The sequence below is a fragment of the Dermacentor albipictus genome, chromosome 5 (assembly GCF_038994185.2).
Source record: "Dermacentor albipictus isolate Rhodes 1998 colony chromosome 5, USDA_Dalb.pri_finalv2, whole genome shotgun sequence".
Taxonomy (NCBI): Eukaryota; Metazoa; Arthropoda; class Arachnida; order Ixodida; family Ixodidae; genus Dermacentor; species Dermacentor albipictus.
This window is the reverse complement of record NC_091825.1, coordinates 2927560-2950856: the sequence shown is the minus strand read 5'-3', so window position 1 is coordinate 2950856 and position 23297 is coordinate 2927560. Positions and strand designations below refer to the sequence as shown.

Here is a 23297-nt window from a genome sequence, read left to right as displayed (position 1 = left end):
TCAAATGCTCCAGTGTTGCCAGACAATCATGCAACGAACCGCCAAACGGCTGGAGGAAATAACCCAAACAAGCCAAAGACGCTGATAATCTATGTTATATTGGGGGGGGGAGGGCAGAAAAAAAAACTATAAAACTCCAGCTACATACGGAGCCCGAAATTTCCCTCATACTAGAAAGAATTCCCTTATCCCCCACAGACCTGAAAAGTGCCTTAAAGGAGTACTGACACAAAAATTTGAAGTTGATATAACTTGTGAGATCGATTTAGTTGGTAACACACGCATCGTCTATAAAATATCAGCGGCGAATATAGTTTAGAACATATTTAAAATCAATTTTAAAGTACGTGCGCGCAGCCAACCGCACAACAGAGCACCTTGCGACATTGACATCAACCGGGATTGTAAATAGCCAAGAAAACGCTATGTCACGTGGCTACGTCACGAATTTTCGTTGGCTGCCATGCGGCTTACATGTGCTCTTCTCCTCTGTTGTTGCTTGTTCTAGCTGTTGTACTTGTAGTGGGACGCTCTCCGTGTCACTGCAACTGCAGTTTTTGTCGTGTCCATAGGGATATTTCCCACACTATCAGCTTGACTGCGCTGCCACAACGTTCAACGCCGATTTGTAGCGTCTTACCATTGATTGTGGCCGATGCGAGGGTTTTGTTGAGGTTCGTCCGCGTCATCGCTGGCCGCAATATCTGAGTCACTAGGTGGTGATTGGCCACGTCTAAAGCGCGAGACACATGGCACGATTTTCCGTGCGATCTGTAGTACGGCGCGTCATGTGCGACTTGCCGCATGCGGCGATGTGGGACACATGGTATGAATGAGCAAGCGGCAGCCCAGAACCGGCGCCCCTGCGTGGAAGTTCGGAATGCTGCGTAACTTCGAACAGAAAGTGAAAGCAACCGTATTTGCACAGCTATCTTGTTTGAAACCAATGATGACAATATAAACACGTCTATGTGAGCACTGTAGACTTGTTTCCGCAAGGCCACGTTAGCAGTATCGGCTCCGTTGGCAGCCGCCGACCGCCCAGAGCCGGCAGGCATAGCTCGCTGGGCCATCGAATCTGACACCGGTTGTGCTTGTGACACGATCGGTTGCAGCTCGTATAACAAAGCGCCTATGTCAGTCAGCACACCGTGTACACAGTTATGTCACGCTTAAATTGCAGCACATTCGATTTCATTGGCGTGGACAGAAGCGAACGAGCATGCCAAGCGAGCTTGCGATCCCTGGGAGACGATGTAGGCCTAGCTCGCCGGCTGTCTATTCGGGGCCGAGGGTCCTTGCGATGCGTCCGCAGCTCGGAATAAAGTGCCTAAATTCGTCGGCACAGTCAATGCCTGAACATTTATGTTTCTCTTAAGTGAAAATACGGTTAGTTTTCCCGGTGCCGTTAGTAGCGATGAGTAAACAGGCCAGTCAGGCGAGTCGGTTCGTATACAAACGATTGCTGGTGCGCCTGCGCTTACCGCGTCTGAGTAGAAATCACGCCAACGATTTACTATTTCGCACAACGTTTTATAACTCGCACTCTTTTGAGGTCACTTTATTCTAGAAGTTATTTCATGTCAGAAACAAATTGTAGCCCATTTATATGCCGCCGTCAGCGGCGAAAGAGGCCCGCGTTTCGACCAGGGAGAGAAAAAAAAAAACAGACATGATCGGAGCGGCGAGGTGCCCGCTCGCCAGCCCCGCCCCACCGGGTCTACCACGTGGCCATTACATTCACGCTACCAGCGCTGTTATTAGCTGCGGTCGTCCGACCGATGCGGCAGTCGCACGACAATTGGCCTCGAGCTCCACCGCTGGAAAAGCTGGCGCCACTGTCGGCGTGACGTTCTATTAGGGATCACGTGGGCATAGTGGCTGCGTCGGCTGCTTCGGGAGCGCCGAAGCGAGCTGACAACAAGTTTAAACTCTATCGTACGTTACGGTCCTCATTTAGTGGTGAGATTTTCCCGCTTCGAGTGCCTCCTTTACAATGCTTGAAAGCACTACAATAGGTAGAGGTTGCCTTTGAAGGCGCGCAACATGGTAGACTACTGCTCGGTGCCGCAGTGCCGGACGTACGCAACGGAGCCCGTTGTCAGCCTTATTCACACGTAGCCGCAGGACAAGAAGCTGCGTGAAGCTTGGCTCGCGAAACATAAAACCGACAAATAGTCATCGGCTACAACTCGAGTATGCAGCAAGCACAGACGCGAGGAAGATTTCTGCTACGGCGCTGGGTCTGCGATGTTTGGAAAATGCGCACTGAGACGCTCGCCCGAGTCTGCTGCCCGACTGATGTCATGACGGTTTGGTCTATGAATTCGATAGTGATCTAAGGAAAGGAAGGACACTTGATTCATGGTCTATGAACTTGTCGGTGCTATAGATACTGGCAAGTTCACTGGAGTGGAAAGGGCGCGGTAAAAAGCACATATTAAAAAAAAGTATGGCATATAGTCATGTTTGTGTTATGAATTAATGCACTGGATTACAAAAAAGAAGCAGCGAGAAATCGCACGCGGAGAACACCGATAAACATACAGTGCGACACAACTAGAGAAATAATATTGAAACGTCCAAGAATTTAGAAAAAAAAAAAAAGATTGAATCGTTGCGACGGCACATCACAGGCGTCAAAGTCTCTACAATGAAATTATTTTTGAACAGCTCTGATAGTGCCCATGCAACAATGGTTGCTTGTATACTGTCAAATGCTCATATTCTGCGGCCTAAAGCTCATGGCACGGTGCGAAAACATGCACGTGGCGAAAGCGAAACAGTGCGCGGACAAGCATGCAGACGCGCAGTCGGTCGCTGCGAATCTGTGCGATCGCTGCATTGAGGCTTCATTACGCTGCATTTAGTTACACAAACACTATAAGAACATATTTCACGTAGCTTGCTCTCAGCGTTTACCTACCTTTCACGCAAGAAGCCGGTTCGGGAGACTCCATCACGGCGACCGCGCGCAGTGGCATTAATAATAATATTTGGGGTTTTACGTGCCAAAACCACTTTCTGATTATGAGGCACGCCGTAGTGGAGGACTCCGGAAATTTTGACCACCTGGGGTTCTTTAACGTGCACCTAAATCTAAGTACACGGGTGTTTTCGCATTTCGCCCCCATCGAAATGTGGCATTGACTGTACATATTCGGTAAAGCGATAGCATCTGTAAACGATTCTGTGCTTTCAGTTTGCCCGAGATTATTATTTAGACAGTAAAAAAACTTCTTTCGTTTCGAAAGTACTTACAGAAATGTTCGGGAGAGCTCGTGCATGGTGTTTTCAGTGAGCGCTGACAGCAAAACCTATGAGGAGCGCGCCGCGTGATCCCTTATACTATGCCAGCGAGGCGCTTCCGACAGATGGCGACTCCGTAACTCCTCGCCACCAATATTCAGCAAGTTGGTCGCGCACGCTAGCTGCACGTCAGAGCATACGTCATGGCTTTTTGCGAACATGTGACCACTTTGTTTACAATCCCGTTTGTACCGTCTCGTCGCTCTCTGGAACCGAAACTTTGACCGGTCGCTACAATAAAGACTGCAATTACCTGTCACGCTCTGAAGTAAATGAGGTTTTGTGCCGTATTACTGGGTCATTAACTACTTATTAATGCAGAAAAAAACCACGTGGATTTTTTTTGTGTCAGTACTCCTTTAACAGGGGAAATTTCCACTGAGTTGGCACCCATGGATCATAGGCAGTTGGTGCACTCATACAATTGCATCCCTTCGCACCACTGCCAGCTGCTCATAGTCCTGCCATTTGTGCTGATGGCAGTTGTGATGAGTTACTTTAAGTTCATTTAATAATGGAGTTAGTCATCATCATGATCAACCTATTTTAAGTCCACTGCAGGACGAAGGCCTCTCACTCCGATCTACAATTACCCCTGTGCTGTGCCAACTGATTCCAACTTGCGCCTGTGAATTTCTTAATTTCATCACCCCACCTAGTCTTTTGCCGTTCTTGACTTCGTTTCCCTTCTCTTGGCACCCATTCTGCCACCCTAATGGTCCACCGGTTATCTAACCTACGCATTACACGACCTGCCCAGCTCTATTTCTTTCTCTTAATGTCAATTACAATATCGGCTATGCCCGTTTGCTCTCTGATCCACACTGCTCTCTTCCCGTCTCAGAACACTGCGCCTATCATTTTTCGTTCCATCACTCGTTGTGCGGTCCTTAACTTGTTTTTGAGCTTCCTTGTCACTCTCCAAGATGTTAGCATCGATAGAATGCCCTGATTGTACACCTTTCTTTTTAGTGATAATGGTAAGTTTCTAGTAAGGATCTGTGTCTGCTGTACACACTCCAACCCAATTTTATTATTCTGTGAATTTTCTTCTCATGATCAGGGTCCCCTGAGAGTAATTGAAGTAGTAAAGGCAAGGTGCAGAAAACCAGGACTCGAGAAGAAAAACACAAACGACAGGACCGGCGCCACTCGAGACTGGCAAGCTGAGACGGCGATCAGGTTGACGCACAAAATGGCAGGATCAGTGCGAAAGCTTTGTTGAAAGAAAGGGCCCAATGTAGAAGAAATATGCTCAAGTAAAGCTCTTGCTTGGGCTAGTTGGTTCATGCTTGAAGTAGTAAAGGCAAGGCGCAGAAGACCAGGACTCGAGAAGAACACAAACGACAGGACCGGCGCCGCTCGAGACTGGCAAGTTGAGACTGGCAAGCTGAGACTGCGATCAGGTTGACGCACAAAATGGCAGGATCGGTGCGAAAGCTTTGTTGAAAGAAAGGACCCAATGTAGAAGAAATATGCTCAAGTAAAACTCTTGCTTGGGCTAGTTGGTTCATGCTTGAAGTAGTAAAGGCAAGGTGCAGAAGACTAGGACTCGAGAAGAAGAACACAAACAACAGGACCTTCGCCACTCGAGACTGGCAAGCTGAGACGGCGATCAGGTTGACGCACAAAATGGCAGAATCGGCGCGAAAGCATTCGCACCGATTTATACTTTCTGCCTTTACTACTTCAAGCATGAACCAACTAGCCCAAGCAAGAGTTTTACTTGAGCATATTTCTTCTACACTGGGCCCTTTCTTTCAACAAAGCTTACGCACCGATCCTGCCATTTTGTGCGTCAACCTAATCGCAGTCTCAGCTTGCCACTCTCAAGTGGCGCCGGTCCTGTCGTTTGTGTTCTTCGTCTCGAGTCCTGGTCTTCTGCGCCTTGGCTTTACTACTTCAAGCACGAACCAACTAGCCCAAGCAAGAGTTTTACTTGAGTGTAATTGACCTAGGGAAAGTATTCCTTTGCAGACTCTAGAGGCTGACTGGATATCCTGAACTCTTGTTCCCTTGTCAGGCTATTGATCATTATCTTTGTTTTCTGCATATTAATCTTCAACCTCACTATTACGTTCTCTCTGTTAAGGTCCTCAATCATTTAACTCGTCCCCAGTGTTGCTGAACAGGATAATGTCATCTGGAAACAGAAGGTTGCCGAGACATTCGCTGTTGATCCTTACTCCTAAGCTGTCTCAATTTAGTAGCTTGAATACTTCTAAGCGAGCAGTGAATAGCATCGGAGAGATTGTGTCTCCTAGTCTAACCCCTTTCTTTATAGGTATCTTCCTACTTTTCTTGTGGAGAATTAGGGTAGCTGTGGAATCTTTGCAAACATTTTCCTAGATATTTACATAAGCTTGGAGTGGCGCCTGACACCAGCTAAAACGCTGAGAACCAGTGGGGCTATACTAATCCAACAAGGAAGGCCCACTAAGTTCCACAAAGACACTCCCTCACCAAAACAGGAACTGGTCTTCGTGGTGCATTATTTGGCTACTACTTCCCTCATGATTCCTACAATTAACCCGTGGCCATCAGTCTCCAGCAGCTCAGAGCGCCTGACTGTGGGGGCGGTCAGACCTGCAATGCAGCAGAGGGTGCTAAGAATCTCTGGACCCGGACAGGCCGCCAAGGGAAACTGACCCTTGCAACCTTTAACACCCGAACTTTTCTGAGTGAGGCTAGCTTAGCAGGACTCTTTTCAGGAACTATCAGGCATTGTTTGGGATATCAGTGGCCTTAGTGAGGCTAGCCAAAATCACTTTTTGATTATGAGGCGCACCGTAGTGGAGGACTCGGGAAATTTTGACCACCTGGGGTTCTTTAACGTGGACCTAAATCTAAGTACATGTTTACGCATTTCACCCCCATCGAAATGCAGCTGCCGTGGCAGGGATTCGATCCCGCGACCTCGTGCTCTGCAGCCCAACACCATATACACTGAGCAACCACGACAGGTTTAATAACAGGTATACATTAAAGGTAGTACAAGCCTACACTCCAACATCCAGTCATGACGATGATGAAGTAGATCAGTTTTATGAAGATGTTGAATTAGCGATGAGAAAAGTGCAAACTCAGTATAGTGTATTAATGGGCGACTTCAGTGCTAAAGTGGGGAAAAAGCAGGCTGTTGAACACGCATTTGGCAACTAGGGCGTCAGTTCTAGAAACACTGGAGGAGAGGTGTTGGTAGAATTTGCAGAAAAGAATAAGCTTTGAATAGTCAACACTTTCTTCCGAAAGCGTAGCAATATAAAGTGGACCTGGAAAAGCTCTAATGGTGAAACAAGGAATGAAACCAATTTTATACTTTCTGCCGATCCCAGCATAGTGCAGGATGTAGAAGTGTAAAGTGCAGTGATCAAGGTTCACCTGACTTTGAAGAAAGAGTAAAATTTGTCAAGAAGAAGCAGGCTAACCTAGATGCAGTAAGGATAAAAGCGGACCAATTCAGGCTGGTACTTGCAAACGAATATGCAGCATTAGAACAGCGTGATGTAGATGACATAGAACTAATGAATGAAACCGGAACTAGGCTGGGTTCAGAAGCAGCAATTGAAGTGGGAGGCAATGCACCAAGGCAACCAGTAGGTAAGCTCTCCCAAGCAACGAAGGACCTAATAAAGAAACGACAAAGAATGAAATAGTCCAACTCATGAGATCAGGTAGAATTTGCAAAATTGTCAAAATTGATTAACAAGGAGAAAACAAAGGAGAGAGAGAGAGAGAAACTTATTTGAAGTAGTGATTTGTCAGTCGAGGTGGGAGGGTCCCTTATTCCAGGAAACCTCTGGCTTGGATCCCCCTTCGGGCCCGGGCGACGAGTTCGCGCTGGTCGACCAAGTCCGGCTTGGAGATCGCAGACTCCCACATTTCAGCGAGGACGTTTGGGTCTGCGCCTGTTGCTATTAGTTGTGACGCTGTGATGTTTGCTCGGGTGTTTGTGCATTGCATGAGGAGGTGCACCAGGGTGTCTGGCACGTTGCAGTGTGGACAGATGTAGTTGTATAGCGTCGGGTGGAAATGATGCAGTAAGCTTCCGTGGGTAAAGGTATTGCTCTGGAGTTGCCTGTAGTCGGTGCCTTCGTCTCTTGTTAGTTTTGGATGTGGTGGAGGGTAGACCCTGCGTCCAAGCCGATAGTGTTGTAGCAGTGCTTGGTAAGTTAATGGTATTGTTTCCGTTTTCTCCTCTGATTTGGGTGGGTGGGGCCTGTCTAGAATGTCATGCGGGGAAGCCCAGTTGATGCTTGCGCGGGCAGCGGTGTGTGCCGCTTCATTCCCCTCGAGTGCCTCGTGTCCCGGAACCCACATGACGCAGGTGTAAGGGGGAGGAGTATCGCCACGTTTCAGTAAGTTGATCGCTTTGATAGGGATCCTGCCCTTCATGTAGTTGCGTGCCGCTGTTTGAGAGTCGGTGAAGACCACTATGGCATCCTCGCTTGTATGGGTGGCGAGTGCTATAGCGCCTCCTCAGCTGTCTCCGCGCGTTTGGCGAGAATTGTCGCCAACGCCAGTGTCGTCCCCCTGTAGTCTGTCACGCTGATGGCGAAGGCGTTTCGGCCCGGATACTTGGCTGCGTCCATGTAGCGTGCCTGCGGGTCGTTACGGTGCTTGTGTCTGATGGCGTTTACCCTGGCGAGCCGTCTGCCTCGACGGTGTTCTGGATGCATGTTCCGAGGGATCTGAAGAACCTGTAGACATTCTCGCAGCTTCGATGTGATCTTTTCCTTGCGTTCTCCATCGTGTTCTAGATTGGTTGCATATCCTGTGCGTTGGAGTATTGCTCGGCCTGTGGTTGTGAGCTTGAGTCTCTCGATCTGGTTGATGAGGTGCACTTCCGCGAGTTCTTCCCAGGAGTTGTGAACTCCCATGCAAAGCAATCGGTTAGTGGAGGCGGTTGTAGGTAGTCCTAAGGCGAGCTTCGTGGCCTTTCTTATTAGAAGGTTTAGTTTTTGTTTCTCGGCTGTCTTCAGGTTGAGGTAAGGAGTTCCGTATGTAATGCGGCTGTAAAGGAGGGCTTGCACCATTTGCAAAGTGTCGTGCTCTTTGAGGCCATTGCGGCGATTGGCCACCCGTCGTATCAGATGAGTGAGCTGTGCCACGGTGTTGTGTAGCCTGGGGAGTGTGGCGGAGCCGGACCCGTCCTTGCGTATATGGACCCCGAGGACTCGAAGTGAGTCGACCTTCGGTATCGGGACTCCCTGAAGAAGGACTTGTGGGTCCGGTGCGTCGTGGCTTGGGGGCCGGCCCCGAGTGCGTGCCCCGAGTACTAACAGCTTGGATTTATCTGGAGCACAGTGGAGGCCGCAAGTGTTGAGGTACCGTTCGATGATGTTGACCGCCTCCTGAAGACGGGCCTCCTGTTCACCCGTGCTCGCGCCTCTCGTCCGCAGTGTGATATCATCTGCATATAGAGCATGGAATATCCCTGGGACGGTGTCTAGGAGGCGGGGAAGCTTGAGGAGGGCCACGTTGAAGAGGAGTGGCGAGACTACCGAACCTTGTGGCGTACCCGTTAGGTAGGTGAAATGTCTTGCTCCGGAGGTTGGCAATCCCCACGGTGGCCGCGTGGTTGGTGAGGAAAGCGCACATGTAGGCATATGTTTTGGCCCTGCAGCCGATATCTTCTAGGTTACGGAGAATGGCTTCATGGCTCACGTTATCAAAGGCGCTCTTTACGTCTAGCGCTAGAATGGAAGACTTGCTGTGTTTGCTCAAATGGTCAAGAATATCTTCCTTTAGCTGGAAGAGGACGTCCTGCGTGGAGAGCATCTGGCGGAAACCGAACATGGTGTGCGGATAGCGATCGCTTTCCTTGAGATGTGTGGTGAGCCGCTCGTTGACCATGTGTTCAGTTTCCCGGTGCAGGACGTAAGGGAGATGGGGCGGAGATTTGCGATGGAGATGGGTTTGTTTGGCTTGGGTACCATGGTTACCTCCGAGTGTTTCCAGGCTGTTGGTAGCTCGCCCTTAATCCAGCAGTCGTTATAGTACCGAAGGAAAGCCGTCAACGCCCGAGAGGGTAGCTGTCAAAGGTGCTTGTTGGTGACTCTGTCTTTGCCCGGGCTCGTATTGCGTGTTAGCCTAGAGAGGGCCGCCTGCAACCCTGCCTCTGTGAAAGGCTGATCTAGCTCTCCGTTCGGCGCTCCTTGGTACTCCCTGGGGGTGGAAAGGTTGGTGGCAGTGGTTTGCGGGTTAGCTGAGCCATGTAGCTTCGTCTGAAGTTCTTGGAGTAGCTGTTCCTCTGTGCCGCCATAGTTGCGGATTAGTCGGTGAATTGTATGTCTTTCTTGGGTTTTGGTGTGAGTGTCGTCAACTAGGGATCGAAGTATATGCCAAGTTTTCTTTGTGCTGAGGGTCCCTTGAAGTTGGTTGCAGAAGGATCGCCAGTTCTGACTCGCTAGCTGTTCAGCGTACTCCTGTGCCTGCATGCTTAATAGGGCAATTCGGCGCCATCGTTTGAGGAGCGATCGCCGAGCCTCCCATAAGTGCAGTAGGTGGTTACCGACCGCCGGATTGTCCTCGTCTAGTTGAATCATCCTGGTGTGGCCGTCAGCCGCACCTATGATACCGTTTAGCCAAGCTTCAATGTCTTCGATGTCCGAATCGTTGTCAAGCTCATTCCTATACGCATTCCAGTCAGTGAGTCGCGCCTTTCCTGTCTTGTGCGCACGGTGAGATTGTTCAACCTCGATTTGAATTATGTGGTGATCGCTCCCTAGCGTGTCCGAGAGTCGGGTCCACGTGGCCTTTCGCACGTCTCGAGTGAACGTGAGATCAGGATTGGTGTCCCTCGACACGCTGTTGCCCACTCTGGTGGGTTGGAGCAGGTCATTCCATAAAGTAAAACCGTGCTGCTGTGCGGTGTCGTGAACCCGTGCCCCTTTCTTGGTGGTATTGGGGTAGCCCCAGGCCGCGTGTGGGGCGTTAAAGTCCCCTACCACAACAAGCCGGTTGCCGTTAGCGCTCTTGCGAAGGTCCCGGATGAAGTGGTCGTAGTGGAGTAGCTGCTCCCGTGGTGGGCTGTAGAGATTGGCCAGGTATAGGCTCTGTTGATTCTTGCGAGTCGGCAACACCTCCACTATGATGTGTTCGATTTCAGTGTCTTGAATTTCGTGAGGCTGTGTGGTGAGTGTCTTCTTGACAAGAATTGCGGTGCGGGCAGTGTGTGTCATAGTGTTGTAGCCGGGGAGCTTTATTTTCTTAGTGTTGGTTTCCTGTAGCGCGATTATGTCTGGATTGTTTGCCTTGAGATATTCTTGCAGGTTGGCCGAGCGGGGTCTATAGGATCTGCAATTCCAGTGCCAAATGCGGAGGGTGGGAAGCGGCTCGGTATGTCTACGTTTGGGAGACACCATGTTGGTGGTTGTCCTCCACCTGGAGTAGGTGGTTTGGCGTTGTCAAGCTAGAATCCTCTGCGGATTCCCCTCGTATTGACCTTCGTCCTTTGCGTTTGGTTCCTAACTGCTCCGCCAGATGTTCATGGGTCACGAAATTCTTGTAAGCATAGGTCATGAAGTTGTGTTGTTGTGCCATGAAGCCGTCCAGTTTGGCGTCGAGTGTGGTGACCGTATGGGTTAGTGGCTCTACCTTTTCCATGATCTTATTTGTCACTGTCTGTATGGTTCTGTCTGCTGATGCGAGAAGTTTTGTAGTGAGGGTTTCCTCGAAGACTTGAAGGCGTTGTTCAACAAGGTCGAGAATCTTCGCTTCATGTGATTGCAGCCGTTCGTCTACCCGCTTCATTATTCTGGTTTCTACATGTTTTAGTATGCTTTCTTCTACTCTCTTCGCTACTCTTTCTTCGAGTTCTGACATGTTGCACTCAGCTACCGGTTGCTGTTGTATCGTCCTCTGTAGATCCTGTACTTTATGTTCGAGAGTCCGTATCATCGCTGTCTCGCCCGAACTGCTCGGTTGTGTGAGGAATTCGAGGCGCTGCTTCCGTTCGCCGCGGCGACGTAAGTGATTCGTCTAGTGGAGCAAGACCGTGACTGAGAGCGGGATGTAGAGCTCGATCTTAGGATAGAGCAAGAGCGTCTCCCGCCAGGTCTTTGTCGAGGCGAGGGCCCCCGTGAGCTGTCTGAGGCGGTAACCAGCGCGGGGAAGTCTTCGGTGCTCGAGCTCCAGTGATTCCCTTGGGCGCGAGCGTTGTCAAGTTGCTGTCTTCTTACTTGGTAGGGAGGCGGGTTGTTGCGGACTTTCTTTTTGCATTCCTTGCCTGCTGTTTCATGGTCTCCGCCGCAAATTTTGCACTTCGGGTGACAATCGTGTTTTTCCGTGATCCCATCGCACCCGCATGAGTAGCAGAAGTTGGCTCTCGACTGAGGACAGATATCCTGTCGGTGTCCGATGGCACCGCAGGTTCTGCAGTAGTGGATGGATTTTCGGTAGGGCTTGCATCTGTAGTCAGCGCTCTGGTACGTTACGTAATAAGGGACGTGCTGTCCGTCGAAGGTGATAACCGCGGCTGTTGAAGATCCTAGCATGCGCGCGCCGAGAACCGTGTATCTTGAGTGCACTCGAAGGCCGGCAACAATCTCCGCGGGACTTGTACCCGGTTCGAGGCCATATATCACTCTGCAGCACACATCGTCTGGGTGTCGAATGTGCAGATTTACTTGATAGACGGTTCCGCCGAGTTGTATGGTGTTGATATGCTGCAGTTTGGAAGCTCATTCCGTACTTGCCGTACTCGCGACGATCACATTCTCTAGTTTCTGCACTTGTACTCGGACATTATTGTGAAAGTTATGCTGGGCCAAACCACTGGATCTTCCGATGGCATGTGTCACTGCGATGAGTGTGTGCTTCGAGAGGTCAAGACCTGCTTGAGGGTGGAAGACGATCTTGAAGTCGTCAGTAGGGAAGGGGCGCATCTTCAGAATGTGTTGGCGCTGCGGCAGTGGTTGTGCTTGATGTTTGGGGTCTGGTTTCAGGACTTCCATGGCTCTTTCCTCGGTGGATTTATTGTCTTCTTTTGCTGATCTGCCTTTACAACCAACTTGTAGCCACTCGATGTGGGCTTTACCCATCGTTTTGCCGCTATTCGCGTCGTATGTCCACTGTGGTATGGTATCGGAGTTAGCCCCGGTCACCTCCATTCGCGCCGTTGTCGACTCTTGTAAAGCGTTCGCCATCTGTGTTTCCAGAAAAGCAGGCGCGCTTTGCCTCAGATGCTGGTTATGCGTGATTCACTCCTACTGTGAAAGCGCCGTGCGCGTGCACCGCGAACATGCAGGCGCGAGCCGGTGGTCTCCCGCTCGTGCCACGGGTGCCCCGGCGTTAGGGTTATCTTGGAGCGCATGGTCACAGAATGTTCAGGGTTTGGTTATTCGAGGAAAGATCTACTCACCGCGTCGTGGCTGGTGTCAAACGATGCCTTGCAACTTCAGGAATCCGAGGTTACCGAATTCGCCGAGTTTCCAAGCAATGTTCCACACAAAATAGCGAGAAAAGCAGGAGCCCATGTGAGGTACAACTGTGCTCCTCAGCCCCCATATTCGAAATTATAATGCAAGTAAGACTGAGGAAGCAGTAATAAATGGACGCAGCATGAAATCAGTGAGAAGAAAACTTGGCATAGGACAAGCCAAGATGTATGCACTGAAAGATAAGCAGGGCACTATCATCAGCAATTTTGAATATATAGTAAAAGCAGTGGAAGAATTCTATACTGACCTGTACAATACCCAGAGCAGCCAGGATACCTCCATCGAAAGTAGTAATGAACAGGTTACAGAGGCTTCCTCTATAACTTGCGATGAAGTTAGAATAACCGTAGAAGACATGAAATGACGAAAGGCGGCAGGAGAAAATGGAATAACAGTCGATTTAATCAAAGATGGAGGAGACAACATGTTTGAAAAGCTTGCGACCCTTTAAACGAAATGTCTCACAACTTACAGGGTCCCAGAGAACTGGAAGAATGCCAACGTTTACTAATCTACAAAAAGGGAGATGTTAAAGATTTGAAAAATTATAGGCCCATTAGCTTTCTTCCAGTACTGTATGAAATATTCACTGAGATAATTTCTGGTAGAATAAGGGCAACACTTGACTTCAGTCAAACAAGGGAACAGGCTGGCTTCATTCAGGAAGGGATGGCTCCTTCAGGAAGGGATACTGTGTGATGGATAACATCCATGTAACCAGTTTAGTAATCTAGAAATCTGCAGAGTACAATCAGCCTTTCTACATGGCTTTCATAGATTACAAAAAGGCATTTGATTCAGTATAAATACTAGCAGTCATAGAGACAATGGGCTTAGTAATAGCCATCAACTTTGTCTAACCTCCCGAGAGTACAAAAAGAGCTCAAGGACATAAATTGCATTGCAAGTCAGTTCTTATGGCATGCTACTAACGTGAAGAAGCATCTTGTTCTTTCTTCTTCTTTAAGTGACACGCACCACTAGCAGCACTTTCATGAGCGTGGTCAATCTCCTTGGTGTTCCGTGTGATAATTTGCTTCCTCCATTTTCTGTTTACAAGTAACTGAAAACTTTTCTTGCCCACCGCTGTCCTGCCATTTCTATTAATCGCTCCTCAAATTCTATCTTTCTGCTAGCTTCCCTGCCCTCCATGGAGGAAGGAAAAAACTGAGAAGCCCTGCCCACTCAGTGCGCTAAGAAAAAGCTGTGGAGGAAATGACGCGGTAGTTTCTCCTTTGCTTTTTTTTTTCTTTTGCTGTAGCGGCTATGTTCTCAGGCCACAATGGCAGCTTTGTTATGGTTGTGTGCGCTTACATGTGTTGCTCCATAGGTTTTGTACCATGGCAAACGTGCTGCATTAGACTCCGTGTTTTGTTGCACTGTGTTATCTGGACCGTGCTCACTCGGATGTTGCTGTGGCAAGGTGGGACAGGATGAACTAAAACTCGTGAAATGAACGCACATGTAACGCAGTACACAATGTACCGTGCCAATGCAATGGCAACGTACGAGGGAATATTCATGAGAAATTTTGCCCTCTTTGACGGAATCATGCTAACGTGCCATCACACGCTGAAACCGATGCATTTTGGAATCTGTACAATGAACACCTTAGAGGTCAATGATTCCTGCTTTTGACAGCGCATGGTACATTATTCAAGAATGCATAATGCTGGTTTTAGAATTTTGTGTTCAGTAACAACTTGCATTTTGTGCATATTTAAAGAAAAGTTGCTCAACTGTTGCTTGTTTCTCGCAGTACTCGCGGCAGCACGAACTCTTTTAAGCAGAGCGCGTTCGATGGCCATACACACCTCCACAGGTGTACCACAATACACATGCTGATAGAGCGTTACACAGAATATGTGCATTTTGCTGCCCTCGGCACCATGCGCCGGCCAGTCGACGCTTCATCCAGGAAGATGGGAAAGAAATGGCTGCTTTGACTTAAGGAACGAATCCACCCTACCGCAGGTGTATCTTATCTGTGCACGCGAGAAGCACAAGGAAGTGAAGGTTTGCAAATGTGCTGCAAGAGTGAGCAAGTCTCCACAGAACGTATGCCTGCTGTAATGAAAAAGAAGAGCACAAGAACAAGGCCAGCCAGATCGTCTGTATAATGCCTGCAGTGCAACCAGTGGGCCAGCCGGATCGCCAGTGCTTAGCACAACTGTGAGCCGTTCGGGCAACCAGCTGTTCCTGCTCTGTGCCACCTGCCTTCTCGGTTACGAACGGACGCCACCATCTGAACTGTTCAGTACACCCCATTACACTGCAAACACATCAAGCGGTTCCATGGTCGCATGTGCTGTTCTGCACTGTGCACCGGCTATCGCTTACCGTGAAAAGGCACCTCAGGCCGCATTCATTATATCTAAATGCGCAGTCAGAAATGACATTCTGCCTCCTTGCCGGCACGCTGTGGTAATGATGCGCGACCACCCAAAATTTGTTCAATAAAGCACGACGATTTCTCAAGCCACAGCGAGAATACGTGTTTGTGCTCATAAACTCCAAATGGGTTCATGTGCCTTATGTGTCTCCAGTGCATTCTTGCAGTGCAGTGCGAGAATGCGTACATTTTTTTCGCATCGTCAGATCTCTAGCTCGCAAGTTTGTCTGAGAGCCCCAGGAAGTCCAAGCAGAGAAAAGCAAGTAGAAGGGAGCAATAAAGGTGATCTTTTTTAAAAATGCTCAAGAACTGGGCAGGAGCCTTTACCTGCGGTTGATGAGTACAGTTCAGTTGACTGGGCTGATAAAGCATGTTTATGTTGATAAAAGCCAGTAAAAGCAGCGGATTCGATTTCACAGCCCAATTTGCAAAGTTAATTATGAACTTCTTTGAAACTGAGGCGACATCGCAAATGTCCTTTGGTTTAGGATTGCTGCAGAGCGCGCGCGTCCTAACAGCCTGATTGCGCGTAGCGCGGCATGGTTTCCCAAGAAGTGTAAACAAGAGAGAATTGGCCCGACAAGATGGCAGAGCAACGCTAATTTCCAGCTTCACTTAGCTTCACAAAGAATGACATCAGGGCTCCTCCTCACTTTCTTCCTTCCTCCATGCTGCCCTCGAATGAAGTCCATCCCATGACACCTTGTGCCCCCTGATTTGGTGTATTACCGTGTGCTCCCAAAGCAAGCCTACCTACCCTTCATTGCTTAATTTCCAACCTTGTTCAAACCTCTGATCTCAAGCACAGGACCGCATTGCCAAAAGTCAGACCTGGTACCATAAGCCCTTTCCGAATCCCTCTCATCACCTTGTACCTATTGTAATTGCACAATGTTCATTTTTCATCAAAGCTGCATTCCTGCTACTTTTAGTCATTACATATTTTTCATGTTCCGTTAGGTACTCAGCGTAACCTCCTGTATCCTATGCTCGCCACCCTGATTATCATTAAAAATCACGACTGCCGATTTTTCGTTTGCGTCAACTGCTGGCATGCCTATTTTTGTACAGGTGTTACCATGATTTAAAAAAGGATCACTTGAGGGTTCTTTAACTGTTCTTTTGTCCTTCCTTCCATGTCGTCGGACCGCGGCACGATACCCCTTCTACGGCGGCACCCAAGACGCCATCGACAACGTAACAATATTCGAGGTGAATGTGTTATTGCTGCCTGGCTAATTATGAGATGGAATCAAGACAATGTGCAATATAATGTACGAGGTCTCGAAGGTTAATGTGCCTCCTACACTACACGTCCAGTCATCGTAATTAAGCCTGAGCAATCTTTCCTTTTCCTGTGCAGCATAGCCCATTGCATTCTGGATCTTCGACACACCAGCACAAACATGTAACTGTTGATTGCTCATGCACAGGTCAGTTAACGAGTTTTGCATGGTGCTCGCATCAAGTGCGCGCACGTCCGGCCCCGTGCGATAAGCAGTGAGCAACATGTTTCGCTGTATTTCTTTCCATTTTACTTACCCTTCATTGAATTCCCATTGACTTTTTTTTTTTGCATTCTCCTAACTGCATTGCTGCTCCCTCAGTGAAACCGCACACGATCAAGTGAAGGCTTTATTTTATTTTATTTTATTTATTTCAAAGTACCTTACAGGCCCCAAGGGGAGCATTGAGTAAGGGGGGCGTCATTGAACAAATGACAAGAGAAAACATATATATGAGCGCTAAAAAATGTGAGCTAAAAATGTTTGTAATGATCACATGCTTCCAAACAGTGTTAAAAGAAAACGCTAAATCAATACAAAGCGTTATCGGGAAAGGAATGAAAAGGGCAATTCACTCGTAACATAAAAGGCAATGTAACACTTGCGCGAAATAACGTACATTGCGCGAGTACATAAAGCGAACAAAATTGAAACCACAGTAACAAGAAAGTCACGTATTATATGACATGACATATGTACAGATGAATATATTTGTTATGATGAAGACTGTAGGTTTAGTAGTTGTCTGAATTTATCATTGCTCATTTGAGCGACAGTGCTATTAGGAAGCGAATTCCATAACCGAATCGCTCGTGGTAAAGCCGAGAAGTTAAATGCGTTAGTGTTGCCATAAATGCGAGTGAGGCTTAAATCATTATAAAGTCGTCGTGATGTGCAAGACGCGCGTTCCAGTGGCAAGTTTGGTGGATGGAGCAAGGACAGGAGGGCTATGTCACGTCGGCTACTCAGTGATTGAAGTGAAAGGTCGAGTTTTATTTGAGTAATGCTTGACTGGTAGCTGTAATTTCGGGAAATAAATCGACTAGCTCGGTTTTGGATGGCTTCTAACATGTGGATTAGGTATTCATGGTAGGGAGACCATATAGGGGACGCGAATTCGAGCTGAGGGCGTACAAATGATACGAATGCTAATTTACGGATGTTAGACGGGCAATTACGCAAGTTGCGGCGAATATACCCAAGAGATTTGGAAGCGTTTGCGCATATAGTTGCAATGTGAAAGGCCCAGGAAAGGCTCGGTGTAAGATTTACGCCTAGATATTTATATGCTGGTGCCTGAGATACTATATTTGAGTTGATATAATAGGAAAACCTATGAGTTGTTGTTTTTCGCGTGAATGTCATTAGTTGGCATTTAGATGAGTTAAGTTTCATTTGCCAGTCTTCACACCATTTGGTAACGAGATGAAGGTCCTCTTGAAGAATGCGATGGTCATCAAGGCTGCGAATGGGTCGATATATTATACAATCATCGGCGAAAACACGCATGCAGGATGAGATGTTATTGGGCAGATCATTGATGTAAATAAGAAAAAGCAAGGGTCCTAGTACGCTACCCTGCGGTACACCGGAACTGACATATGCAAGGGGTGACGTAAAATTATTAACGACTGTAAATTGCTGACGGTTTGTGAGGAAGTTACGAATCCAGGAGAGCGTTAAGCAGTCTAATTTGAGAACGGATAACTTGGAAATTAAACGACAGTGAGCCACACGGTCGAAGGCTTTGGAGAAGTCGAGAAAAAAGCAATCTGTTTGAAGATTATGGTCCATGTTAAAATGCAAGTCTGTAGTGAATTCTAGTAACTGCGTCTCACATGACAAACCTTTCCTAAACCCATGTTGGTTAATAAAGAAAAAATTATTTGATTCCAGATGATGATATATGTGAGATGCAATGATATGTTCAAGCATTTTGCAGCAAATACTTGTCAATGATATAGGCCGATAGTTTTCTGGGGAATTCTTGCTACCATTTTTGTGAACTGGTATCACTTTTGCAATTTTCCAGTCTAAGGGAAGCTGGCCTGATGACAACGACTGGCGGAATATATTGCATAGGAATTTGCTAGATAACGTGACTGTATTCTTTAAAATTTTTGAGTTAATATTATCGACACCCGAAGAAGTAGTCAACTTAAGGTTATTTATGAGACCTGTGATACCATCCTCTGTTACATCGATGGATTGCATGTACTGGTAATCTAGATCAGTGACTTCCGGCAGATTAGAATGGTCTTCTATTGTGAATATGGATGAAAAAAATTCATTAAAGACGACTGGGCATTCCTTGGCACTGATTGCAGCTTGATTCCTATCATTTAGTGAAATGTGATGTGAGCCACTATTGGGTGAAATCACCTGCCAGAATTTTCGGGGGTTGTTTTTAAGTAGTGAAGGTAGATCTTGAGAGTAGTATTTTTCTTTAGCCTCTCTTAAAGATGAACAGTAAACTTTCAAAAATGAGCTATATTTGTCCCATACCACGGGTGAGTTTGTACGCTTTGCAGTTGCGTATAGCCTTTTCTTCTTGTTTCTGAGCCGTCGAAGGTGCTTGGTGAACCAAGGGTTCTGTCTATCGCCTGTTATTCTTATTTGGGGGATATACGTTTCCACTAAAGCACACAGCTTTTCTTTAAACAGAAGCCAGTTTTCGTTGACTGACCGAGCAGAAAACGAAGCTAAAAAGGTGCCAGAAAGAAAAGTCTCAAGTTCTTTGTTAATATTGCCATAGTCTCCCCTGTTGTAATCACGGATGATTTGTTTGAGACGCCTGTATATTTCAAGGGAATGTTAAGAGTAAGTTGTAGTAGCTTGTGATCACTGAAACCGTCTAAGCAAACAACTTCACCAATTGTTTCAGGGGTGTTAGTGAAAACTAAATCTAAAATGTTAGTGCCACGGGTGGGCTGGGTAATTATTTGGAATAAATTGAAATCTAACATTAAAGAAATGAACTCCATTGATGTATGACAAGAGGATGATAGGTTATTCCAGTCGATCAAAGGAAACCTAAAGTCGCCAAAAACATAGATGATATCAGCCTGACAGAGCTCAAGGGCTTTAGAAATACTATTGCGCAGTTCGATAAAAAAGTACTGGTTTGCATCGGGAGGACGATAACAACATCCTATCAGTAGCTTGTTTCTGTAGGTTTGACATTCAGCCCATACTATCTCAATACTAGAATCTACATTAATAACTTGTGAGGTAACTGTTCTTTTGATACCAAGGAGTATGCCACCACCTCTCTTTTCGGTCCGATCACACCTTAAAATGTTGTATGTGCTATCATGTGGAAATATTTCATTATCTGTTATTTCAGAGTGTAGCCATGTTTCAGTGAGAACAAGAATATCTGAACTGCGGTCATCAAGAAATGAGGCAATATCGTCGCGTTTAGGCAACAGACTTCGGATATTTGTGAAAGATATTGATAATGATGGTGCGATGACAGGTGACTTTGACTTCCTACAGTTCACATCATGCAGTGTGGTTTGCTGCTATTTAACACAAGGAACAACTGTATTCCGAGTGCTATCGAAAATATAAATGGCGTCCCCAATTCGTAGTCGATCGGTTGACAACGTAAATGGCTTTGCTTCAGTTTTCGCAAAAGCAATTAGCTGCTTTCTTGCCTGCCGGGTAGCTGGCGAAAAATCCTCGCGAATTGAAAAACCAGACCCTTTCAGTTTTCGTGCAGAAGACAAGATACGGCCTTTGTCTTTGAAAAACGTCATTTTCGCAATAATAGGCCTCACCCTGCCTTCCGCAAACTTCCCTAATCGGTGCACCCTCTCAAACTGCGCAGTCGTGAATTCCGTACCTAATTTTTCGGAGCAAAATTGTATCACTTTTTTTTCTGAAGCTGCCCAGTTTTCCTTAGCCTCATCTGCTATTCCAAAGAAGAGCAGGTTGGATCATCGCATACGGTTTTCCGCATTTTCACATCTTGAAGATATTTTATACAGCTGATTGGAAACGTCACGCAATGTTTCCAAACACGTTCCAGAATCCCCAGCTGGTTCAGATGGCACAGATGATTCCAACGCTACTAGCTTCGTATTTAGCACTTTAATTTCGTTTACGGCGGCAGCGCGTTCCTCGTTCGCACGTATCAAGTCACTGCGCAAAGCCTTCTCATTTTCTGCATGTTTGCGTGCAGTTTCCAAAGCAGCTGCCTGTCCCTTTTGGAAATTTTTGCAATCGGCTTGCATAGCAGTCACGGCGTCTTCAATATACCGCTTTGGTGCTAAGGCCTCCATTTCATTAGCTGCCTTTCTAGTGCGAGGTTTGGTTGACCAGCAGAAAAGACTGCTCACCCAGCAATGTAAACCACGTGTGTTCTCAGGTATGCTTCACGTAAACATCAAGTGCGTCCAGCCCGTGCCAGACAATGACTACAGCCATGGGGTTGGTGGCGCAATATAAACAACTTTAGCGAAGCACTCGTGGCAAATTTCTGACTGGTGTTGCAGAATTGCGGGGTGCGGCACTGTTGAACTTAGCGTCACAAGTTGGCGGCTGGACGTAATTATATTAATTTAATCCAGCTTTTTACTAAATGTAACAAAGTGTCATTATTTCACATTATTGGCGGCGCCTCCAGGACACCAAAGCTGGAAGCCGGACTGGTCCGTGGGTTGGGGCGCGCCGAGGCCTGGGCTGTATGAGATCGGCTTTCCGCTATCGCGGACAGCCAATTTTTTCATGCGAACACCCCCTGGAACGCTTCGGCCTCCGTGGCCCCGCCACCCAGCTTTGATACCCCCGCACCCCTTGGGCGCCCTAAAGATCCTGCGTCGCCTCCTTTGTTATAATCTCAGGTGCTCTTCTGAAGCCCCCGTTTGCCGGTTACATGTGCCCTCCTGGAGTAGGGCTTGTAAAAAATCAAATCTATCGTCGCGACGAAAAAGCAGCCCGCAACACATACAACACCAGTCAGAACCTTGCCGCACTCGTCACATGAGTATTCAAGTCGACCTTGATTCACCCAACCGAACGTAGAAAGCTCACCAAAGTGCCTCCCGAGCCATGTTTGTGCGGATCTGTGAGTTGGCGAACGTACTCTTGCCTCAGCTGTGCTTTGAGTTTGGCTCGCTCTTGAATCAGACGCTTCTCCTCGTGCGAGAGTTCCGTCTCAACGCGGATCGACGACGGCTGTCTATACGCCATGTTTAATGACCAGCCAGACCAGGTCTACGACCTACTGTATAATGGTGCGTCTAATTGTCGTACAACCTCCGTGTCGTACAAAAATCCCTCACGTGACCATAGTTTCCTACAAAATTACTAGAGGTATAGAGGCTAGAAGGTTTTCCTAGTGTCACGACCGAGCCGGCGCAGCTGAAATAACTTGCTATGCGCAAGGCAGATGGCGCTACCGCCCGCTGGCGCGCGGGCAGGCGCAAGAAGCCCTCATGGGGGTAGTGCTCTCTGGTTCAGTCGGTTGAGCGTGTGTGTGCTGCTGTCACTGCTTTGACAAGGCGTTAAAGTGCTAAAGACAGTGCAAACTCTGGCATAGGTTCTCTTGTCATTTAGATTCGACACGGACTAGCTGTAACGCCGAGAGCGTGCCGCGGCAGGAGCAAATGCAAGCGTCACATCGGGCCCGACCTACTGCGCCGTAAAGAAGTGTAAGAACACATCTTGTACATGATACCGAAACGAGGAAATGAAGCGGGACAAATTGCAGGACGGAATGTCTTTATCACACAAGGTTCCATGGCAACAATATACTGATGCCTTTCCTTGTGGGAAGTGCCCTGTGCAAGGCTACAGACAGCGCGCAGCTTTTTCTTTTATCGCTGCGCTCTTTGTTTACTGACTTTACAAGAAAATGCATCCTAGTCAAGGAGTAAAACTTCATCACTTCTGTCGTAATTCGACGTCCATGCTCCTCGCAGCTCACACCTTGAAGCTCACGTCCCTGAAGAAAATGCAGAAAGCTGACCATGCTATCTGCGTGTAGCTTATTGCGACTGAAAAACACCGTAAATGCGTCCTCAAGCTTTGCTATGAGCTGTTCAACTGGCCTTGATGGATAAACTAAGCCTCCATGGTCAAAATTTCGAGTAAGCGAGGCATTGTTGTTTGACTCGGTTTGCAAAGACAAAGTGCTGAAACAAGTTGCACATTGAGGGCAAGGAAATCTTTTAAGGATTTTTCTTACAACATACCCAGCTACATAAAAAGATTAGTCTGCTGTCACTTTTTTTTTTTTTGTCTACACAGCCCTGAGGATCGCTCAGGCTGCTGTGCTCCTCGAGCAGCTCTGCATGCAGCAGAAGCCTAGTTTCCGCCATCCAGTAAATTATCGACAAGTTCAGTTATTCGCGCATTTTTTTCTTTGGGGACATATGAGATGGTTGCAAGAGGGCAGTCACTACTTCTGCGGGTACTTTTGCTCCTTTTGGAGGTTTTGCGAGGCTGTAGAAAGCCAGGTTGTTGATAATTATCAAAAACTGCCCCACTATTGGATGATCATTGCAACCGAAGCACTGGCACGCAATACCAAATACATTCTCCATCCTGTCTTGGCTTAGGTTTGCGGTCAACAAGTACTAGTATTGCGGGGACGTGGTTTGGTATTTTACAAGCGGCAGTGTGCTTTGCAACGTTACACGCAGTCCAAGGGCAGTTCCTGCACTTAAAAAGCCGCCACCATGCTGTGCAGCATATTCTTCCCATTCATTGAGAAAAACAATAAACTCATTCAAAAACTGTGCACTTCTTGAATCAGCACGAAGGCCTTTTGATGGGATTTTAGACGACATTATAAAAATTAGTCTTTCCATTAGTTTTACAAACCGTTCTGTCGTGTCGATGTTTCAGACGTTGTCCCTT

General features: G+C 47.4%; 1 protein-coding gene across 1 annotated transcript in view; it reads right to left on the bottom strand.

The window, feature by feature from the left end:
* ND-B15 (NADH dehydrogenase (ubiquinone) B15 subunit) overlaps positions 1 to 21692 on the bottom strand; it is a 47785-nt gene extending 26093 nt beyond the window's left edge. The window contains exon 1 of the mRNA XM_070538210.1: positions 21468 to 21692. Within this exon, the coding sequence (XP_070394311.1) occupies positions 21468 to 21626 (159 nt within the window). The 5' untranslated portion in view covers positions 21627 to 21692. The remainder of the gene's footprint in view (positions 1 to 21467) is intronic.
* Positions 21693 to 23297: the final 1605 nt, after the last annotated feature.